Source organism: Uranotaenia lowii, unplaced genomic scaffold (assembly GCF_029784155.1).
Source record: "Uranotaenia lowii strain MFRU-FL unplaced genomic scaffold, ASM2978415v1 HiC_scaffold_30, whole genome shotgun sequence".
Taxonomy (NCBI): domain Eukaryota; kingdom Metazoa; phylum Arthropoda; class Insecta; order Diptera; family Culicidae; genus Uranotaenia; species Uranotaenia lowii.
In genome coordinates this window covers 19,983-43,900 of record NW_026598201.1, presented here as the reverse complement: position 1 = coordinate 43,900, position 23,918 = coordinate 19,983, and the positions used below count along the sequence as shown (strand labels likewise).

Genomic DNA, 23,918 nt, shown 5'->3' with positions numbered 1-23,918 from the left:
AGGTGTGGGCTAGTAATGACTTAAGACTGCACGAACGCCTGGACGGTGATTAACAAATAAACATTCCGTCAACCATTCCGTCTGCCATATTCATTTCGGGCGTAGCCTGTTAGCATAGTTTGTTTAAGCAGGTCCATTAGTGAGGAGTTTTTTGCTGAGAAAATGTACAATATTTAACTAAAGATCTGTTGTTAGTGCTGTTAAATTAAGTTGTTTGCAATAAGAAAATTGTTCGTCGTATTAAGATGGCCATTTTATGGCGATGTTTCGCCTGGACGGCATTCGCAGCATTAGTGGGTGTGTTTGCTCAATATGAATGGCAGCCTCGGGATGCCTTCGATGAGATTAAAGTTAAATTTGATCGCGCAACTGCAGATAATTGTCCAATTCTGCACATCGGTGATCTGTTTCTTCCGGATGATACTGTATCTCATTTGCCAGATATCAAAGAGTTTGATCAGAATCCGATCTTCCCCAATCGAACTGATCTTCTGTTGCTACACAATATGGCGTTGACCCGTGGGTTTTTCTGGAGTTACGTTCTACAGAGTCGATTCATCCGGCCAGCCATTAACGACACTTACGATCCAGGTATGATGTACTATTTCCTGTCAACAGTCGCAGATGTGTCGGCCAATCCATCGATCAACGCATCGGCTGTTTATTTTTCCCCGAATACCTCATTCTCGTCGTCCTATCGAGGATTTTTCAACAAAACGTTCCCACGATTTGCTCCACGAACATATCGACTTGATGATTTCAATGATCCAATTCATCTGCACAAAATCTCGACTATGAACACGTTCGATGTGCGGGATTTGGGAGCCTTTTCGCCGGATTCGATATCACACGACTACACAACTGATTACTACAAGATCAACGAGTGGTACAGAAGCTGGCTACCGGATATAGTCGAGAATCGGCATGACACCAAAACCACCTATCAGGTGGAAATCCGATATGCCAATAATACGAATGAAACGTTCACCTTCCATGGACCGCCCGGTGCCGACGAAGATCCTGGACCAGTTAAGTTTACTAGGCCGTACTTTGACTGTGGTAGATCCAACAGGTGGCTGGTGGCTGCGGTTGTTCCAATAGCAGATATCTATCCTCGACATACGCAGTTCCGACATATAGAGTATCCCAAGTAAGTTCAGCTGCGGAATTCGCGCATCCATTTCACATTTTCAGAATGATCTAAAAAACAACAAACAAAACTACAGCATTTTTGAACTTCAAAATCGGTCGCTGAATTCGAATTTAAAAAAAAAAATTCAATTTTTGGAACAGTTTTTGGTTTTTTTTTCTTTTTTTTTTGTTTAAAGCTTTTTATTTATATTTGAACTCGACCAAAATTGCCATTTTTCTTATAACAAAATAAACCACTTTTGTTCTGCGACATGGAATTGCCTTCTTTGCGTTCGCACCCTTAGTCAACAATTCTAAATTTATCACCAATACAAAAGCAGAGTTTCCTATCCATAACCTTTTGTACACATTTTGAAAGACTAACATAGCCAGAGGGGCACAAAGGAAAAAAATGAGGATTCTTGATTATTAATGTATAAAACCATAATCAAAAAAAAATTAATGCCAAACTACCCAACAAGAAAGTTTTGAATTGTATTTTTCTTAGAATCAGGAAAACCTATGAAAAAGTGAATGAACGGCGTCAAAGTCTTCGAAACATCCTAAAAGAACCTCTGAACTTATGTATTGATGAGCCTCGGGTTACTCGTGGGAATTGCAATACAGGAAATATTGCCAGGAAATTCTTCGAGAAACGGATTGAAGCAGCAGAAAATTACGGGACTAAATGTTTAGCTTTTGGAAAAGTTACAATTTATATAGCTGGTATCCCGTTTCTCCAAACGTACACAAATTGTTAGTGCTTGGAGCAGCAGTCATATAAATTTTATATTTCACCCATAGGCATGTATTCGGAAGAAGCTGGAGAAACCAGAAACAAAATGTTGGAATATAATTCACTAAAGGTTCTCGCAGCAGCTCTAGTTGGAGCAGGAGCAGGAGCAGCTCAAAGCTAAAACACAATGAGTTTATTAGGGCAAAGTTTTACATAGGATTTTTTGTTTCTTACATTTGTCTCCTTTAGTACAAGAGGAGTATCCGTTTTTTGATGCCAAGTTATACAAATAAAGAGCATAGATTTCTGGCCTAGATTTTGAGAAAATACGCATTATTACAAATAATTCTGATACCAATAAAAGAAAATCTAACCTATATCGGCCCTTTTGAAAGGAATGCTCGACTGTGCGTGGTATCAGCCTTAGATCGGGTTTTTACCGATGTGCGCTAAATATTACAAAAAGTTAGATTTAGTCAAAGGTTCACAACAATTTAAAAAGGTACTCACGAATGGCACAAACAACTTTAACAACTAAAACTATCGTTAATTTATAAAATATACGCAGAGCGTCACTTGTCTTTCTTGGTTCGTCGCAAATTTTCACTTCTAACCGTTTTCTGGTTTGACAGTTCTTAGCGTGGCCGTTAGGTCTGTTCAGATGCAGCGACGTCAGGGATGCCAGAACATTCTCCACCCCGTGAATCCGGAACGACCTCCGCCTCGCCTTGCTCGGATTCACCGTTACCTATCTCCATAACGGCCAGCTTCGCCACCGGTCTCTCGAGTCGCCCAGATGCCGTTTGTACTGCAACACGTCTGATCCTTCCATCCTTGTTCGGGGTTAGCTCCACGATCCTTCCTCGGATCCAGGTACGCCGACTGCCTTCCGCAATATACACCAGGTCTCCAAGTTTAACCGACACCACATCTTCGAACCACTTGGACCGCTTGTTCATATTAGGAAAGTATTCCTTCAGCCATCTGTCCCATGTAGCATCAGCTAAATACTGCGAACGAAGGTAACTGCTTTGCAGTGCTTGGCTAAGACTGATTGGATCACGCATAGGGTCCTGATCTCCCGTGGAGTTACCCAAAAAGTGGTTGGGTGTCAACGCTTCGTAGTCGGCCGAACTTTGAGGCATGTACGTCAGTGGACGAGAGTTTATAAAAGCTTCTGTTTCCGCCAACACCGTCAGCAGAATCTCGTCGTTGAGTTTCCTTCCGTCGTCGAGAGCTCTCATCGATTCTTTCACGCTTCGCACCATCCGCTCCCATACTCCACCCATGTGGGGAGCGGAGGGCGGATTGAATAACCAGCTTGTTCGGGCGTTGGTGAATGTGTCGGAACAGTCGACGTTGATTCTCTTGATCTGTCGTTTAAGCTCGCGATCGGCACCGACAAAGTTCGTCCCGTTGTCGGAAAATATTTGGCGTGGGGGACCTCTTCTTCGCACAAATCTCCTGATCGCCATTATGCAGGAATCCGTCGTTAAGCTGTACGCCAGCTCCAGGTGAACGGCACGGACTACCAAGCATGTGAAGACTGCTACATATCGCTTTTCCTTCCGCCTGCCAACGGTTACCTCCAACGGCCCGAGATAATCCACACCGGTATACGCAAAGGGTCTGGTATACGGTGTCAATCTTTGCTCTGGCAATGGCGCCATTCTTGGTGGATGTGGCTTACATTTTTTAATCTTACATACCTGGCAGCTTTTCGATACTTCGTTAACAGCGGACCTCAGATTCGCAATCTGAAAACGCTGACGGACTTCGTTGACAATTGTCTCTCTGTTTGCGTGTCCAAAAATTCGATGATAATGCTCCAAAAGCCTTTGGGTAACTAGATGCTCTCTGGGCAAAATTACTGGAAATCGGGAATCGAAGGACGCGTACTGCGCATTCTCGGTTCTTCCTTCCACTCTAATAACACCAAATTCGTCAGCAAACGGGGAGAGTTGATACAGGCAACTAGTTTTCTCAATCTTGATTAAATCCTCTAGGGCTCTTTCACGATTTGATATCAGCACCTTCACCTCATCAGGGTAGTGCTCACTTTGAGCCAATCGCCAAAGGATGTTCTCGGCTGATTGGTATTCGGATTGCTTCAACGGTGTTTCGATATTCGGGATGGTTCGCATTACGTATCGCTTCACATTCTCTACGGAAGGTACCGTCTCGATGGGCAATGCTTTCTTCCGTCGACGACAATTCGAAATAAATCTTATAACCGTAGCCAGTATGCGTACCAATATGGTCCATTTAGAGATTCTAGCAATGTCAATTAGCTGAATGGGAATATCAATGTGGTGGAAAAGGTAGTGGGTTCTCAACTCTTCGTTGGTGCTTTCATTCGGTGATTTCTGTTGTGGCCATCTATCAACAGGTTCGTACAGGAATGATGGGCCATTAAACCAACGACCATCCGGTTTTGGATCCGTATCTTTATTCCACTTGGTCAAACAGTCAGCGATGTTCTCTTTTGAAGGGACCCAGCGCCACTGATCCGAATCTGTTAAGGTCAGAATTTCTCCGATGCGAACGGCTACATATTGCTTGAATTTTCGGTGGTCAGATCTAATCCAGGACAAGACGGTGGTAGAGTCCGTCCAAAGAAATTTCTCCTTAATTTCCACCGTGTGGCTAGAACAAATGTTTATCATCATCCTAGCACCCAACACAGCGGCTTGAAGCTCTCTTCTGGGAATCGATTGCACCTTGAGGGAGGCCACCTTAGCCTTCGCCATCACCAAGCAGCATTTCACTTTTCCATCCTCGATGACACGGAAATACGCCGCGCATCCGTAGCCCAATTCACTGGCATCGGTGAACACATGTAGCTGCAATGTTTCGTACCCTCCAGCATGATCTCCACCACAGTAGCACCTGGGGATCTGAAGGTTGTTGATTTCTTGGAGAAGCTTTGTCCATCGGACCCATTTCTCGAAAGCTTCATCCGGAATGTCGTCATCCCATTGTATGCCGCATCTCCAAAGATCTTGGAACAGCATCTTCCCGTGGATTGTATACGGGGACAGAAGACCCAATGGGTCGAAAAGACTCATAATACATCGAAGAGCCATTCTCTTAGTCGGTCGTCGTTCGCCGCAAACATACGGCGCCAGCTCACCACGTAGGCTGGTAGGAAATTGGAAACAATCCTGCCGTGGGTTCCACTCCAGTCCTAGGACCCTCTCGATGTTATCGCTTCCCATGTTACTGATAAGTGAGAGCGATTTCTGTTCCGAATTCTCTCCGACTGCTTGTAGCACCGATTCATCGTTGCTAACCCAATTTCTCATGGTGAATCCGGCCCGAGCCAGGGCTCCTTTCACCTGAATCGCTCGATCAGCTGCTTCCTCGGAAGTGGGGGCACTATCGAAATAATCGTCCATATACGTTTTCTCCTTGATAGCTGTCGTAGCTTTCGGGAAATCCTCCCGACACTCGTCCGCTATTTTGTGCAACACGTAGATCGCCGAACAGGGCGAGCACGTCGCTCCGAACGTCGCGACGTCCATAATATACACGTCGGGCGGTTGTGTTGCGTCGAATCGAAACAGGAATCGTTGGTAGTTTTTGTCTGCTGCTCTTATTCGGATTTGGTGGAACATTTCCTTTACGTCGCCACCAAAACCGATGCGCCACTCTCGGAACTTGCATATCACTGAATGCAGGGGGACCAGTAAATCCGGGCCTTTTAACAGTTGATTGTTGAGGGAAACTCCACCCACTGAGGCCGCCGCGTCCCACACCAGCCGTCTTTTGTTCGGTTTCTTCGGGTGCGACACCACATTCAGGGGGAGGTACCAAACGCGTTCAGCACTAGTTTCTGCCAACTCTTCTTCGGTTGCCTTATGGGCATACCCTTTTGTCAAATAATCTCGTATTTGTTGGTGCACGTTAGCCTGGAGTTCGGGGTCTTTTGACAGCTTGCTCTCTAGGCATTTCAGACGTCTCTCTGCCATGTACCGGTTATCTGGGAAGCACACTTCATCTGCTTTCCACAGCAAACCAGTTTCGTATGCACCGTCACGAAACACCGTGGTTTCCTCTAGGATCGTTTTACATCGCTTGTCTTCGGCAGATTCAAGAATCGGCGCAAACGGGTTCTGGGGTTCCTCCAGAACGAAATGTTGTCGGATGAGGTTGTTAAGTTCTTGATCTGCGTCGCAGTGATGGAAGTTAACTCGTACAGAGTTCTTGTCATTTCTATCTCCTGCCTCGTTAGGCCCATAGATGGCCCATCCGAGCAATGATCTCACGGCAACAGGTTCGCCAGGTTGACCTTGCCGACTTTCGATTGGGGTTAAAATGTCAATGTTATCTAACCCAATAAGCACTTCAGGCTGCGCATCGTTAAATGAACTGATTGGAATATCTCTCAGATGTTCATAACGATTAGCTAATTCGTCGTAGCAGAGGGTTTGCTTCGGTAGCTCAAGTTTCGAAACCGTGTGTGCGGTAAAAGAATGTTGTTTCGGATCTCCTAACTTCGAGATCATGCATTTAATGAGCTTGGATGAATCTTCGTTCCGGGTTACACCGGAAGTCCACTGTAGTTCCAGCGGATGCCTTTTTCCCTCTATTCCTAGGCGGCGTGCTAATGACGATTCCATCATGGTCAGTGATGACCCTTCATCGTAGAATCCAAAAGTATCGACAGTGCGATTTCCGTTGTGCAGGGTAAGTGGAACTATTCGAAAGAAAAACGCTTTTCTGAATTCGTTGTGGGAATTACAAACAGATTTAACGACTGTTGCTTCTCCCTTTTTGGCTTGCGCCGGAACATGGAGCAACGGATGGTGCTGAACTCTACAGCCTTCGATGTTACATCGGATTCTTGATTTACACTTCCAATTACCGTGCTCATTCAGGCACATTTCGCACAAATTCCACTGGCGTACTGCACGCTTTCTTGAATCGAGATTTAGTTCTTGGAACTTCGAGCAGTTCCGAACCCGGTGATCTATGCCACCACAGATTGGACATGGCTTACGTTGTCTATATTCTTCCTGGTTTGCATTACTGTTAATGTGAGCATGGAAATGTCCCTCTTTCTTCTGCGACGGTTTTGCATACTTCGCTGCCTCAGGTTTCGGCGGTACAAGCGTAGTAACCTCACAGGCGTCCTCGGCCAATTCCTCCATATACTGGCCAAATTCCTTCAGCGTAGGCTCGGGGAAGGAGCGTTTATATCTCACCCAAGCAAGCTGATGATGAGCAGGGAGCTTCTCAACCAATTCGCTGAGCAAATCGGGATTCGATAAATGAGCTCGTAGACCTGCAGCCTCTAGCTGGTCACAAAGGTGCTGTACAGCTGTGGCAAACTTAATAAGGCTATCTAGACGCTCAGATTTTGGCGATTCGAGTTTGCGCACTTTAGCCAGCATGTTCCTTACAAGAATTTCGGGCCGTCCATAAAAACGTTTCAGTGTTTCCATTATCTTCGGCACGCTGTCAGGAAATGTCAATTTTGTTCTCACTGCTTCTCGAGCCGCCCCTCGCAGGCTTTCTCTAAGACGGACAAGATTCTCAACGTCTGAGAAACCGCAGGCAGCATTGGACGTTTCGTAACTATGGAAAAATATTGGCCACTCCTCAGGCTCTCCGGCAAACGCAGGTAATTTTCTGGGCCAGACTTGGCGAGCCAACACTTGTTCTGCAGACGGACCAATATTCAGGTTGGCAAACGCTACCGGTTGTGGGAAAGGATTTATGGGTTGCTTTGGAGGTGGTACTTCAGGAATCAGGTTCATAATTGGCACACGGATTCGTGCCGAGTGACTTCTAGGTTCGGAATGAACTGAATTCGGATTACCCGGTTCGACTATCCGAGGGAACACCTCTTCCGGATCGTTATTATTTTCCTCCAGCTGATTGCGCAACCATTCCTCAGCCTTTTGACTTCCACTCGGCGCTGATTCGGAAACACTTTCCGAACCCGAGTCCTCTACTAGCTTCTCTTCCAGCTGGTGCTTCTTCTTTAAGAAGGATTCCTCAGAAGCAAGCTCTTCTAGACGGATAGACCGTTCCTTTTCTAGGAAACGCATTTCCTCTCTCATACGGCGACTTTTAATTTCTCTTTCTGCTACCAATTTGGCCAACTCAAGTTCGGTCCGGATGCGGGCGCTGGATGTAGTAGATCTCACAGATTTGCCGGCACTTCTCACGGACGAATCTTTGTTGGATTCCGCACATTTCTTCCTAGCTCCGTTCTCAACTTCAGCCCTTCCTATTCTCGTTGAACTGGAGTGAGGAGCCTTTGATCGCACGATGGGTGTGCTGAAATCGGCGGTGTTTACGGACTCTGACGGGTCTGCAGAAGGTGGTGTGCATTTAGTGCATCTCCATGGGCGATCCTTTACGCCGGGAGATTGATTCGCACAACTCAGATGCCACCAGCCTAAACAATTATCGCACGACACCATTCTCCGTTCCACCGAATTAGGTCTGTTGCATCCACCACAGTCGAATCCATCTTGGCAATCAATTTCCTCTTCCGAATCGACCATCTCGAAATCTTTAGGGTTTTCGAAAATCTTTGAGGATGTTGGAATATAATTCACTAAAGGTTCTCGCAGCAGCTCTAGTTGGAGCAGGAGCAGGAGCAGCTCAAAGCTAAAACACAATGAGTTTATTAGGGCAAAGTTTTACATAGGATTTTTTGTTTCTTACATTTGTCTCCTTTAGTACAAGAGGAGTATCCGTTTTTTGATGCCAAGTTATACAAATAAAGAGCATAGATTTCTGGCCTAGATTTTGAGAAAATACGCATTATTACAAATAATTCTGATACCAATAAAAGAAAATCTAACCTATATCGGCCCTTTTGAAAGGAATGCTCGACTGTGCGTGGTATCAGCCTTAGATCGGGTTTTTACCGATGTGCGCTAAATATTACAAAAAGTTAGATTTAGTCAAAGGTTCACAACAATTTAAAAAGGTACTCACGAATGGCACAAACAACTTTAACAACTAAAACTATCGTTAATTTATAAAATATACGCAGAGCGTCACTTGTCTTTCTTGGTTCGTCGCAAATTTTCACTTCTAACCGTTTTCTGGTTTGACAGTTCTTAGCGTGGCCGTTAGGTCTGTTCAGATGCAGCGACGTCAGGGATGCCAGAACACAAAAGTTTACGAAGATTTCGAGAAAACCACTCCAAAAAGTTCGATCGTGTGGTTAGTCTGGAGGATATTTTTAAAAGACTCCTCCTGACATCAGATCTGTACATCTCACTATCTAATAGAAAATGTATGGAATATTCAAAAATAAGCCTTCCTGAATGCAGCCGTCATTTGATCCGTGACCCCTAACGCGTTTTTTTATTAGTTTCATTACATTCTAGCAATTAGTGTTTTTTTTTTTGTTCTCTGTGATTTTTTTGATTGATTTCTCAAAATAAACTTTTTATTCGCTTTTAAAAAAGTTGTTCAGATCTGTTAACTATCATGATGATATAAATGTTACGGTAATTCCTCACAGAGTCAAACGTAGTCAAAAATAACATAGAAACGTTATACGAAAAATGGCAAATTTAGTCAAGTTCAAATGTAAATAAAAAGCTTTAAACAAAAAACACCTTTATATAATGTAGATTTTAACAAGTTTTTTTCAAACAAACTAAAGTTTGAAGTTTTTGGTTTGCTCCATTTGAAGTTATGGCTCATAAAAAAAAGGCAATTTTTGAACACAAAATTCATGATAACTGCGAATCAAAAACAATTATTGTAAATCTGTTTACTACAAAAGATGCGCATAACAATTTGCTAAATACTTGCACAATATATGATTTTGATAAGTTGATGCTCAACAAAGTTATAACAAAAAAAACTTGTTTTTGTAGGACCACCCTAACTTGTACACGAATAATCATCATAAAACTTAAACGTTAATAGATAGACATTTCAAAGTCTTCTACAAAGTTTCATTAATTATGTTGTTCTACATAATAGCTGAAAATAATACAGCACTATGTCATTACAGTAAAAACATAATTTTCGTATCTAAGGAGTTTAATGAACCACCCTAAAATTGTTTCATTCAAAAGTAGCACCTTGTAATGTTGTATAACTTTGTCTTGGACACCAAATGTCTTAAACCAAAACCTAAACCTTAAATCTAACCTTGTGTAAATTTCAGCTCAATCGGACTTGAATTAGAAATGCTTCAAAGCGCTCCAAAGTTTAGATTTTCAATTCCCTCAATAATGACTTATGGGGGATCAAAGAAAACAGGTAAATCGATTTTTTTTGCGAAACTACTAAAAATGCATAAAACATCGAAATCTAGTGTTATCTCTCAAAAAAAAAGTTTTTTGGTAAAAAATCGTCTGCGTACATCGTCCTAGTAGGCTTTGCTCGAGTGCGGAAATGTCTTTTTTTTTTGTTTTTTTTTTATTGCGCTGCATTTTAGGGGTTCTCTTTTCTTTAAAATGTTTGTGATTTGAAATGTGAATTTAGATGAAAATTGCAAGGAAAGTAAGAAACGGCCGCGAGTTTACGTTGTGCGCCTCGTTTAAATTCTCTCCCCGTGTGCTGTTAATTTAATTTTCGCAAAGTTGTGCGTTGAATGAACTTTTTTTAAGCTGAATTGTGTGGAATGGCTTCAAAATGGGAAAAATCTAATTTTGCTAGAAAAGTGCCGTTTGTGTATTAGAGTGGAATGAAAGTGTTTAAAGAGTATCTTTAAGCAAATCAGAAGTTCAAAGTGGTTTATTGAAAAGTATCGAAATTCTAAACTACGAGGAATCAAATTGCGATTTTGATGTAGTGCCGTTCAGATAGGCAAGCCTTTTTATGTTGTAGTTAGTTGTTTAAAAGCTTGACGAAATTAAAACCTTGATGCAACGTGTTATGCTAGGGTTGCCATCCGTCCCGCAAAAGCGGGACATGTCCCGCTTTTTTGTTGAATGTCCCGCTGTCCCGCTTTTTTCTCAAAATGTCCCGCTTTTTTTCTTGGAAAACTTTCACAAAGTTAACTGATTAACACTGGAAAAAATCAAACTTTAGTCTCGAATTGAATTCTGTAAGAAACAGAAATGCTTTAAAATACATTTTTTTCTAAAATTAAGCGGCTTTTTTCATAGTTTACAATACTGAATTACTCTAAAGCTCTTTGCATTACAGCAAGATTCTGATTCAGTTAAGTGTTCAGTGTTTAATAATGGTGCATATAGTAAAAAACCGTGTAAATGGAAGTCATGTAAGAGAAAATGAGCAAAATCAATCTGCGTTAAAAAAAAAACCTAAGTGTACTTTCTTTGAACAACTGATAATAATGCTGATAATCGTATAAGTTTGGCTACACAATTAAGCTTTTTTAAGATTTTCGTAAGCGTCCCGCTTTTTTCGGCTGTGTCCCGCTTTTTTTTCGTTAAATGTCCCGCTTTTTTCTGAAAGTATCTGGTAAGCCTATGTTATTCATTAGAAAGCGCAGCCTACTACTACATTCGTTTATGTCTGATAGTGCTTGCACACGTTCAAGAAACTCTTCATTCCGCCTAACGCGTACGACAAGTTTTGTGTTTGCTCACGATATTTTCCGTAGCAATCATTTAGGCCTAGGCAAATGATATAGTGAAAAGTGATTGTATCCCTAGAGTCCAAAAAATTCACCCAGAATGATTTTTCCCCAGAATGACAAATACCAGAAATCAAATCCCAGAATGAACTGCTCCCAGAATTTTTTTTTCCTAAAATTCACCATTTACCAGTTTTCCCCAGAATTTACCAGATTTTTTCCCCCTGAATGGACCATTTCTCAGATTTTTTTTCCCCAGAATGGAACATTTCCTAGAATGCCACAAACCTATTTTTTTCCTGTAATTTCGTTTTCCCTTCTAGTTTTATCTTGTTTACTTTTGACTTAAAATTGTTTGAAAATTTCCACCTCAATTTATTTTTGAACCTCTAGTTTTCACGCAGACCCAAGAATCCCTGACAGACCAAGCGCTTTGAGGTTCCCCTAAATCAAGTTCGATTGAGCTGAAAGTTTACACAGGTTAAATTTTTCAGCCTATCTATAAAATGTAAATGGTCGGTTTTCAAAATTCGAGCATGAAATTTTTCCCATACATCCATTGCCACCCTAATAAACGCAATGTGATACAATATGTGGATTTTTTTTTTTTAAATTATTCACTTTTATTAATTTCATCACTTGATTACATCACATATTTAGCATCGTTCCTAGCAAACATAAAATCGCATTTGAAATCATAGTTCAAGTCGTCAACAACGTTACTCAGAATCGCATTTTCTATCTAATTAGTAAACGATCGTGAAAATGGTTACTTTAAGTCGGTTACAAGTGAGAGAATCCAGGTCCCAGACACAATTACTCGATCAGATCTGATGAATGCCTTACTACTACCAAAATCCTATGATTAATCCCAATCTAATTTCTCAATTTTTGTCCTCAGATACACCGCTGTTTCGGTAGTGGAGATGGATTTCGAGCGGATAGACATCAACCAGTGTCCCAAGGGTGAGGGTAACAAAGGGAAGAACAAGTTTGCGGACACGGCTCGATGTAAGAAGGAAACAACGGAATGTGAACCACTGGATGGCTGGGGATTCCGCAGGGGAGGTTACCAGTGTCGCTGTAGACCGGGATTCAGGCTACCTTCCGTCGTTCGGAGACCCTATTTAGGCGAAATATTAGAACGTGCATCGGATGAACAGTACTATAATGGGTTCGATTGTAAGAAAATAGGTTGGATCCAAAAGACGCCCATCGAGTGGTATCGACTTCCGCACTACACGAGAGAAAAATATTTGAACTATTACTATGAGTACAAAAATTACACGAAAGGACCGACTTCTCTGCATGCCGAAAAAATGAACATCAACGAAGTGCTGCAATTCATTCTGGGCGTATCGGAAAATACCTGCAAAAATTATCACCCTCAAGATCTAGAGCTCAACGGAGATGTCAGTTTTGGAGCTCGGGATCAATTCAAAAACGAAGCCAAAATGGCCCTACGATTGGCAAATTTCATCAGTGCCTTCCTGCAAGTTTCGGATCCCCAGGAAGTGTACTCCGGAAAGCGAGTTGCCGATAAACCTTTGACTGAGGATCAAATGATGGGAGAAACACTTTCCTTGGTGATGGGTAATTCTCGAATCTGGAGTTCGGCCACCTACTGGGAAAGGAGTAAGTTCCCAAACCGCACCCTTTTTGCACCTTACGCATACAAAACCCAAAAGAATAGCCGTAAATTCAAATTGGAGGACTTGGCGCGGCTTAACAAAACGGGTGAAGAATACACGGAACTACCCTACTTTAAGCTTCTCAAACAACGTTGGGCTGCAAACTTCGACTCGCTGGAGAAGAACTACATGAAGATGCGCATCCGACACAACGAAACCGGAGAACACGCCCAAAAATACGAACATTTCCCTAACTTCTACCATGCGGCCACCCTGGATCACGGCTTCTGGACGGTCCCCAAGTTCGACTGCAAGGGATACGTGAAAAAGTGGCTGATCACCTATGCCGTTCCATTCTTCGGCTGGGACAGTCTGAAGGTGAAACTTGAATTCAAGTAAGTCGGATCTTGTTTTGTAAAGAAAAGCTCAACCTTCATTGTGCTCATCTTGCATTTTTTTTTCTTCAGGGGCGTCGTTGCTGTCTCGATGAACATGCTACAGCTGGATATCAACCAGTGTCCGGATGACTATCACGTTCCGAATGCATTCAAAAATAGCCACAAATGCGACGAGAAGACTTCATATGTGAGTAGATAGATCAAAAAATGCTTTCATCAACCACCAAAAATGCAAACCAGCCGATCACCACCAGCAGCCACCTAGCAAAACAAAACCGAGAAACACTGCTGCACTAACAAAAAAAAGTGTAGACGATTCTTTGTTCTTGGTGCGGTCGCGCTTTTGCTGCTGATGCTGATGCTGTATCAGAATTTTCTTTGTTCACCCCTTTTCCCCCTATTCGAGCATATTTTTTATCTTCAAACGCCGTTCGACTAGTTGCTTGATGCAGGATCGCAAGAGCAAAAAAAAACTATCGTACGCAAACAGCACAACCGGACCAAACTGCATTCGCTAAACAAACAGTTAAGGTCTCAAAGATGAGATGACCTTCTGCTGTTGCGTTGACTGCTGCAATGAGGGAAGAAAAAAAAAGTCCTTTACCCTCTCTCGCTATTGTGCATCGCGACTAGTTTTGCTGTGAAATGTTGCTGCAAGGATCGGCTGAATACAGTTCCGATCAAAAGGTTATTTTGAAATTTTGAAAATTTTCTCTGAGAACACCATTGTGAGAGATTTTTCTTTTTGGAATAATAGCTTGTTTTTTTTTATTCTAAAATATTAGAAATATTGAAATTTGAAATGCGTACACTTACACATAACAGAAAAAGCGTTTGTGGATTCGGTATCTGTCTGGGAGCTGTAATACATTTTTTTTTGTAACTTTTCATTACGTCGAATTCGATGTTGACGACTGTTGTCCCCGTGAAGGAAAGACAAACACATTCAAAGATTTTGAATTGATTTTTTTTTTTGCAATCGAAATCGTTTGATGAGGATCGATGCCAAACGTAAGAACAACTTGCTTCATAGTGAGTAGTTATCCACCCCAAGAAAGTGCGAACAGGGGCGAGGTGTAGTAACCGGAAATTTCTTCTCAGAAAATTTGCTCGTCTCCTGGAATTCAGTCCAATATCACTTTATGCCAAAGATATTTAATTTTACGACATTTCATTGACGTTCGCGAATTGTAACTTTTTATTACTGTAAGTTTTGAATTGCAATTCAATAAACCTTATGTATTGAATCTTGACACACAAAACCTTATATTAAGAATAGGTTTGGGGGATTAAAAAGTGTACCTGAACAAGTTCAAAATTTCAAACTAACCAACCAAAAAGTCGTTTATATCGTTTGGTGCTATAAAATATTCTTAAGAATATTAATTCCAGCCTGAAGTAATTTTTTTTTCTTGTTCTCCTCCATGCTCAACTCGACGTTCAAAAGGATTTTGGAAAATTACACAAGGCCACATCATTCAAATTTTTTCAAAGTGAAAATAATTTAAGAACTTATTATGAATGATTTGGGTGCCCTGTATCCAAATATGCAATTTGATTTGTTTATCAGATTTTTTTAAATAACTTTTGAAAAAAGATTTAAAATCATTTTAGAAATTTCTGCATTTTTTGACAAAACCTTAAAAATTTAAAATAAAGGTTTAAAACCAATTATTAACATTTTTCAAGATTTCTAGTACTTTCAACTTTTGTGAAAAAGAATTTGTAGATGATTTTATTTTGAACCTTTGACCCATTCTGTAAAATACAGGAATTTTGACGAATTTTGTAAAAGTATACAATCAAATTGAAATTCAAATTCAGAATCAGTTTTTTTTTATTTCATGTAGATTTGTTAGTTCATCAGTCATCAAAGATTGGTTTCAATAAAAGTTCAACTCATGGCCGTAGGAACGGGGAGTGTTTTGGAGGTAACCCCCCTCCCATGATGGTTCAAAAATACCAAACAAAATGCTCTTTTTTAAACTCAAAATTTCAATTTTTTAATCAAATTTAGATGAACAACCAAAATGATTCAAATGTAACAATCTCGACTCAGAACTAAAACAAAAACCTCTAAATCTTATTCCAGGTCAACAATTCTACTACAGTTTTTCGAAAATTTTCACAGTTGTTGATAGAAATTTAGTCCCAAATATTGAATTTCAATAAGATTAGACGAAGCTTGTCAGACTGCCAGATTTTGCCAAAATTGTTTCACTTTGTTTGCAGAAGCAAATAAAAACTTAAATTGAGTCATTCGAATTATGTATCTTGCTTACAATTTTTAAGCAAATTTTATAAAAATAAACATTAACGATTTTTGGAAGCTTAAAATATGACTTTAAAAAAAATCAGTATTTTCTTCTTAATTTTAATTAAATAGTTTTGATATTGGGGAATGATTAGGATTAGGATGATTAGGAAAAAAGCCCGAATTTGCACGGCCCGGATACAAGCTGAAAAATATATGAAAAGCTTAGGTTAGAATTACTTCAAATTTTGTGGTTTTAGAGCAGCCTATTAACATTCAATATTTGAATTCAATGTCTGTGATCGGATTTTGAAATCTGTATCCAGTTTATTATTCTTGAATTTCAGTTAATTTTTAAATTTAAAATAAAAATACTCATTTTTTCCTCCTGAAAAGTGTGATAATCCAAATTATGAGATTAATCTCTTCAATATGGGAGCGATCATTGATAAAACCTCGTCCAGCACTGTATTCCGCTCACTCGTGTTGAGACACATTATTCCTGCGGACTGCGGATTGGAGTGAAAGATTTGTTTTTTTTTTCCTCTCTAATGTGCCAACTTCTCCCCATATTCCAGCAGCATGCTCACATTTCATCGTTTTTGCAGTTTTATGGAGATGTTTTGCCAAACACAAAACCTTCACATAATATACACACGGATGCAGTGAACCGAAACCGGCCGGTCGATTGGGAGAAGAAGGGGTCTTTAATTGTTGTCGGAAAATTCTTGATTTGTGCATCTGTGCACCAGACTGATACGGCCCCGATTACGGCTGGAGATGCACCTTTTGTGAGATTGTCTGGAATCGAGGAAGCCTTTTTTGGGGTTAATTTTGATTGTATTAAAATTTCAATCAATCATAAAGAGTTCAACAGTTTTAACTATTTTTCAAGTATACTTCCAACAAGGGTCAAATAGTAGGATGGTTTTGACTTACTAGCAATAACTTGGAATCCAAGATTAAAAAAGTTTTTTTTTTTAATTAAACCGTCATAAGACATTCTCAATTTTAAAAACTGAATGCACTTTGGAAGCTGTCATCATCCTAATGGGCGATAATGTTCATTTTTAAACCAATGAGTTCTCGATTTTAAGTTTGTGTTTAAATTTCACTTTAAACCATTAGAATACATATTAGGGTTCATCTCTTGGGACAATTCACATTGAAATTATTATACAAAAAAAAACCATAGTGAATGAAAAATTTATTTTTCATTCAAAGAATTAAATACCTTGCAGCATTTTCGACACACAAGCTTATGCTTGTTTAAAGTGAACTAAAGTTTGCTTCAGATAGAATTGGAACAAAAACAAATGCCGCTACAAATGTAGCGTTTTCTTCATACTTTTAAGAAATAATACGGCTAAAATCACGGTTTCGAAACAATTCTCGAATTTTTCCTGTAAGACGACTCATTAGGCGGTGTGTGATGTGATTGATGTCTTTGACAACCTTTCCCTTTGCCTTGAGTCTCCTCTTCGTGATTACCCAGTATTTACCAATAGGGCGGAATTGAAGGCCAGTTGGGTGGGTTAAGGTTTTTCAGAACATACTGGACCCCTTTCTCTGCATAACATTCTTGAACGGTTTTGATATAATGACAGCTTACCAAATCTGGCCAAAATATTACGAGATGGTCTTGGGAGAATCTCAATATTCGGCTTCAAGTTCTTTCATATTGATAATTAAGCTTGAAAAATAAATGAAGGCTTCATTTGAAAGAAAAATGTTGGTGAAAATATATCAAATATTAAGGAATAAAAGTAAAAGAATAAGTTTGGAGTTCAAATCAAATTTGTTTTCAACTCTTGCAAACTTGATTTATTCAGATGTTAGTTTAGATCTTTGGTTTTGAAGTATCTATAAAATTGATAATGTCAAACAATAAACCGATAAAATATTTTTCCAGCTGAATTTTCTTAAACCTGAAGATTAAGTACAAGTTATATCATGAACAAATAATTAACAGTAAAAAATTATTTCATTATAAAAATCATTTAAAAAAAAAGGAATTAATGAATCCAAGTGGTGCCAAATCTTTAGCGGAGTTGAAATCACAGATGAATATGAAATTGCAGAGGAGTTTAATGACTTCGTGGAAGTGTCGTGGAAATGTATGACAGTATTTCAGCAAGCTCTAATGACTGCTTGAATCAAATAACTTACAACTGCGGAGATTTTCGCACTTTGGTACCATTAAATAGCCAAAAGCACAGAGAACAGACGTACAAGCTAGCCCACGAAACTTGTGTAAAAATTCCAACGCCCTTTTTGAACCAATTTTTGTTTTTTGGCTGGGCCATCAGATGTCTCCAAACACACCAAAAAGAACAAGCAAACAAAAACTGAGAAAAAAATAACAAAATTTGAATGAATTTTCAACAGGTCGTATGAGCTACTTGGCATGTTTAAAGAAAATCGCTGTTGGAGTTTCGTAACACATTCGTCACTTTTTTTTTTTGTTTCGATTATAGTCGTTTTACCATCATTATGGCATTCGCGACTTTATCAACGTTACAGTTGGCGGATCGTTATTGAAAAACTTATCCGGTACAACTGTGTTCGATGTTTACTCTTGGGCTCGAACTCGTAGACATCTGCTCAGGAGACAACAGACTTGCCAACTGAGCTATATCACAAGCCCACATTCGTCACGTTGCATAAAAAATGTATCCTAAAATTTATTTGCTTTTTTCTTCAAACTTGCAAGAAGTACTAAATTTTAAACAATAATATGCAAATAAGATACGTCAATGAAACCCGCTTGGCATGCCTAGAACAAAGTTGCCGAAATCACAGAAAAATCTCTAATTGCACAGATTTTTAAGCAAATTTTCATCATAGAGTCTGTTTCGCAGAACACATAATTTTGGGAATATTCACAGATTTCACAAATTTTTTAAATTTTGTACGTGTTTTCAAAATTTTAATTTTTGATGTCAATATAAATTTTTGATTTATAGGTTTAGATTAGAAGAATATGATAAGATCAGTAAGGATTTCAATAAAATTTCAGCTCCAGTAAAATGTAAAAAAGACCCAATTTTTCATGAACCTTCAATGAAACTTAAGAAAATGTCGTCACAGAAAACCATCACAGAATTTTTTGGTAAAATCACAGAAACTCAGATTTTTTTTTTCGCAAAAACACAGAATTTTTTTTCGGCAACCTTGGCCTAGAATCAGTACTATTAGGTACTACTAGTACTATTAGTACTATTAGTACGATTAGGTGATCGTCAAGAATGTTCTTATTTGACAGGACATAGCCGATGCTTCCTCTGATTTTGATAACCGTTCAAGAAATGCGAAAGCTTGATCCAAAAGTTGTCAGTTATTCTCTGCGGCAATAGTACTAAAACAAAAAAAGTATAATTTTGCCGAGTTAAAAAATACTCTAATTACATTTATCAAGCCATAAATTGAAGCCGTTCGTTTTACTGAGATATTGGGTACTTTTTCACGATTTCATATACGATTACGCCGTTTCGAAAACTGAGCGCTTTAAAAGTTAATTTGTAACTTTTAAACGGCGCAACAGATGGCACTGTTTCCAGTCAATTTTTTACGTACTTTTCTGATGATAGCTTTTAAATTTTTACACACTTTTCTGAAGATTTTTTGTTCGAGCTTGTACGTCTGTTCTCTGTGCCAAAAGTTCATTGAAATAGTAAACAGTATTAAAAAGTTTTTCAAAGATACGTTATCTGTACCAGCGAGTCCGTTACGAGATGCTCTAAACACAAGCCTCCAAAGAGGGATAATATCTGTATCTGAAGTACTGTACTGTAACAGTAGATACACGAGAGGAAACGTTATGTTGGAAATCCAAGAAAAAGTGCAAGAATTAGCAGTAAAAAGCAGTTTTTACACTTTATTTAGTCCCAAGAAATACTTATTGCAGTGCAGTCTGTATTTAGGAAACAACATTCAACAGAATCTGCTGTGAATTTGATACTTCGAAACTGGAACATAAATATTGAAAATGGTAGCTACACAGTTGCTGGAGTATCTGGATTTTAAGAGAGCATTTCAAACGTTTGATCAGTTATTGCTGATAGATGTACTAGTGAGAGAGCTACGGTTCTTAACAGGTTTAGGAATAATTTGAATTACAGAATTCAACGAAACAAAATTTGGTTCATCTTACTCGCGATACAGAGAAAATAACTTAGGTGTCCCCCAAGGAAGTGTCTTGGGTCGATTGTTATTTATACTGTACATCAATGGTATGAAACAATGAGGATGATTCAGTCTCCTCCTGGAGTGGAAATGACTTAGAGTTTGTTGTTCCAAAAGCAAAAGCTGAATGGAAAAATATTGCAGATTTCCTAAAACAGAGAAAATTGTGCCTGAATTTTTATAAAACCAACTGGATGATCATTGGCAACCGCAAAATCGGAGAGTGTTCAAACTTGTTGATTGATGGTTGTGCAATCCAAATATACTGATATACGGTGAAATACCTAAGAGTACACAAAAAAATTCAGATCTCAACCGTAGTTTTCACCTGTTTTTTGTTCTTTATTGGGCAATTTGGGATTTTAATTTCGGATCTGAATTCTTAAGATAAATTAACCACCGTTTAGTTGATTAGTAAATTTTAGTTTCGGCACTCCGGTGAAAGCATAATCTTGAAGAAGGGTATTTGAATTGAAAATTGATAAGATGAATCGAAAAGTTAGGGAATTTTTTTAAAGATGTTGGAAAGAGCGAATGAGCATTTTGCGAGGAAAACTTATTAACGTACATCATACTTTACCCCTCAACATCTCATTATTTAGGAGAAGTACAACCGGGATAGAGGTACCTTATCCTATACAATGAAATACGGTTAATGCAAAGATTGCATGTGGTGAAAATGCTCTTTCGCTCTCTTCAACATCTATAATAATTTCCTCTATATTTTCTGTCCATCTTCATCAATTTTCAAACATAGTTATCGGAGCTAAATTTTACAAATCTGAATTCTGCATTTTGAACCTGAATAAAAATTTTAAATTTCTAATTTGAAATCGATTTTGGAATTTAAATTAAAATTTAAAAAAATCCAATTATTACCAAGAAAGGTGTTCTATAAAAGAATGCTTGATTTTCTCAAGTTTCAATGCCAATTTCAATTTGACTTTTTTAAGTTTCAATAAGAATCATGAGTAAGAATTTCAAATCTAAATATTGAAATGGTAATTTTAAATGTATTCTTTTAATATTCCGGAATGATGAGTTTCGAACATGAACAAAAATCTAATTTTAATTCAAATGCAAAACCAAGATTCGAATCAGGATTAAGTCTCAATAATAATAAAAACTGATTAAAAAAAATTGGAACCAGAACATCGGAAATGATTCAAACCTTAGCTTAACGACTAGCTCCTACAATATACAAAAGTTATATAAATCAATAAATTTCCTGGCTATGCAAAGCAGTTTTTTAAAGATTTTTTATTCTCATTTTACGGTTACACAGCTTTCAAATAAGCAGTCAAAAACGTTAAAATTAAAAAAAAATAATTTTGAAAACAAAAATTTTGTATAATATTGAATATCTTTTCTGGAGTACAAGTAAGGTTTGTGCTTCGTTCAAATGAATTTTACTGCAAGAACTAAATAATATTTTCTCCATTGCTCTTCTTCAGTAGATTCTGGACCATTTTTTGCTTCAAACTTGCTCATAAAAAAAGCCAGAAAGATGTTGAGCTCTGGCGAAAACCAGAAATGTTTTATAAGTTTAGTGTGTTTTGATTTAACAAGATTTTTAAGTAAAGTTTTTCCATCTTTCCACAACTTTCTTAACTATGAGGGTCGCCTTTGGAAGATAATACAGCGACGCGTTATGCCCGACGTTAAGTAATGTTACTCGTCTGAACTTATTATAAAGTAAACCCAAAAATTATAAAGTTTAAATGGTTTTAGTTTTTAAATGTTAACTTGAGCAAAATTGTTATTTTAAATGCATCTTTTTTGCTATGATTTGCATTACTTGGCCTATTAGTAAAAAAAAATTAAAATTCCTGACAAAACAAATATAAAAATCGTTCAAATAAAATGACGTGCTCAAATTTTTTTTTCCAACAAAAGAAGAAGAACAAAATTCTAGATGCGTTTGAGTACTTCCGGGACCTTTTTCCCCTTCGAGTGCAACCACGGTTTTCAATTCATCCAGACGGGAGTTTTCTTTCATTACATTTTCCAGGCCAGACGGTTGCGAATTCAAATTGCACCCCTTCTAGATTGCGTACTGCAGACGCATTAAATGCGAAAGGGCGTTGACCTTTCTCAAAACTGAACCGTCCTCGGATTCGAGCGACTGTATCATCCAACTTTTTTTTTTAATCGCTATCTCTTGATTTCAGTGTGTTCCCATCCAGGGCCGAGAATTTGAGCTGGGCGGCTACAAGTGCGAATGTCTGCAAGGTTTCGAGTACCCGTACGAAGATCCGATAACCTATTTCGATGGACAGCTGGTGGAAGCCGAATTTCTAAACATCGTCAACGACGAGCGCAGCCGATATGATACGTTCAAGTGTCGATTGGCCGGGGCAGCTTCGATCCGACTGGAGCTTACTATTCTCGGAACCGTGCTAATGTTCTCGTGGTTTGCATTCCGAAGGTGGAGTCAGTAGGGTGGATCCCATTTTGGGTACCGTTTCTAAATCGTACTTTTCAGCTAGGAGATACAAAAAACCATTCCGTTTGAAGAGTATTTCTTAAGATATACAGACAGAGGTTCCGTCCATACAAGAAACACACTCTTGAACTCGAATTCCATACAAATCTCTTTAGAATTACAACTCTTTAATGTTAGCAAATTTCATCCGTCCTGAAGTAAGATTAACAATGTTATTTTTTAAGCAAAGGAAAAGCGGAATCTAACAGTGCCTAGACTCGATACATTAGTGCTTTATAAGAATAATGTTTAGATAACGAATAGTATTGATAACTATTGCAGATTTGATGCCGCGAGTAGTCGCGATTTTTATTTCTACGATTTTAGCTATTCTGTAAATTTGTACCACCTAGAGAGGAAAATAAACGATATACCTTGTTTTACGATGATCGTCTTTTCTTAGAAGTTGTCTTCAAATCCATAGCCTAACTATTGAGAGGAGGGTCTTTCTGGGGTCTTAATCATTTGACCCTGTCGATGAAATTTTGAGAAGTTGATTATTTATCTTGAAACCGTCAATTCCATTCAGATGAAATATACTCTGGATTCCGGATTCCTTCAGCTAAGAATTATTGAATCTGAAAATGACCAATCAACAAAGAAGTTCATAACGGTTTTTTGGATCGAAAATTCAAACCAACCCAATAAAGTTCCCAAGCCGATGACGATGAGTTATTCCGTTTTTCTTTAAAATTTAAAATCTCAAACATGAAAAAAAAAACGATGACAACATTTGCATAAATGAAGACGCCCATCTTTTGCTTTGAAAGAAACCAAAAAAGACTAGCTTCTATCTAAAACAGCTGTCCTCATTCATTCCCTCAAAATTCCCAAAAAAAAAGTGGCAAATAATTTAACTCTGACCAAAGGTAAGCAAACATTTCACGCGGTTTGAATCGTTTTTTTTTGTCTTTTATGCATTCAATACCGATAGCCTTCAACCAAAAACTCCCGAATGCAGAGCTGACCAGGATTAGGCAAGCTCTTCCCAAATTGACCCCCTCAGGCAAAGCAGGTCTTCTTCCGATGATGGCAGCATCACCAACAGCAGCTTCCGGAAGAGACAACAAGGCACACCACACAGGAGGCGCACATCTTTCAATGGATGGTCATCCGTTTTTCCTACATGTAGGCATACATTTATCTCCTAAGAAAGCGAAAGCGACGTCCTCGCGGAGAAGCTGGCTTCGGAACCCAATCGTCTTCATTCACCCCTCTGCATTTTATGCTGCATTGAAAACGCGCCGCACCGGAATGTGTCGAACTAGAATTGCCGGCGACAGATTTTTCACGCGTGAGAAATTAGATTTTGTTCATCGTTTTTTTTTTTTTTTTGTTGAGTTTTTGCTCTTCTATTCTTGTCTTTGCATCATCACAGTCGCGGCCGTAACATCGCGAACAATGTAGGTAATCTGAAATTTTTCAATGGTGGATCCAATAAACCCGGTCATGAGGTAGAATACTCGTTGCCAAAGTAGATATAAAAATTAAATTGATCGAAAAAATTAAATGTTTAAAACAATGCATTGCCTTTCTTTTTAATTTGCGCCATAACGAATTTCAAAGACT

The 23,918-nt window shown here is 38.8% G+C and overlaps 2 protein-coding genes across 3 annotated transcripts; one reads left to right on the top strand and one right to left on the bottom strand.

Moving 5' to 3' along the window:
* The first annotated feature begins 62 nt into the window (after positions 1-62).
* Positions 63-22,733, top strand: LOC129759880 (uncharacterized). Its single transcript, XM_055757421.1, has 4 exons — positions 63-1,150; positions 12,298-13,422; positions 13,495-13,612; positions 22,036-22,733. The coding sequence occupies exons 1-4, from the start codon at positions 246-248 to the stop codon at positions 22,303-22,305; spliced, it is 2,418 nt and encodes an 805-aa protein (XP_055613396.1). The 5' UTR covers positions 63-245; the 3' UTR covers positions 22,306-22,733.
* On the bottom strand, positions 2,072-3,407 carry LOC129759881 (uncharacterized). Of its 2 annotated transcripts, XM_055757423.1 has the most exons (3): positions 2,378-3,407; positions 2,242-2,316; positions 2,142-2,178 (listed from the first exon to the last, which is right to left on the bottom strand). In XM_055757423.1, the coding sequence occupies exon 1, from the start codon at positions 3,340-3,342 to the stop codon at positions 2,515-2,517; it is 828 nt and encodes a 275-aa protein (XP_055613398.1). In that variant the 5' UTR covers positions 3,343-3,407; the 3' UTR covers positions 2,142-2,178; positions 2,242-2,316; positions 2,378-2,514. The 2 variants fall into 2 exon arrangements, with proteins under 2 accessions (XP_055613397.1, XP_055613398.1); XM_055757422.1 differs by having other exon boundaries at positions 2,072-2,316.
* Positions 22,734-23,918: the final 1,185 nt, after the last annotated feature.

What these genes read in the sequence shown, in the direction of transcription:
- LOC129759880 (XM_055757421.1), top strand. Translation starts at nt 246, where the DNA reads ATGGCCATTTTATGGCGATGTTTCGCCTGGACGGCATTCGCAGCATTA. An exon ending in CGACATATAGAGTATCCCAA is followed by an intron (nt 1,151 to 12,297) that starts GTAAGTTCAGCT and finishes TTTTGTCCTCAG; the next exon opens with ATACACCGCTGTTTCGGTAG. An exon ending in GCGACGAGAAGACTTCATAT is followed by an intron (nt 13,613 to 22,035) that starts GTGAGTAGATAG and finishes TCTTGATTTCAG; the next exon opens with TGTGTTCCCATCCAGGGCCG.
- LOC129759881 (XM_055757422.1), bottom strand. Translation starts at nt 3,342, where the DNA reads ATGGCGATCAGGAGATTTGTGCGAAGAAGAGGTCCCCCACGCCAAATA.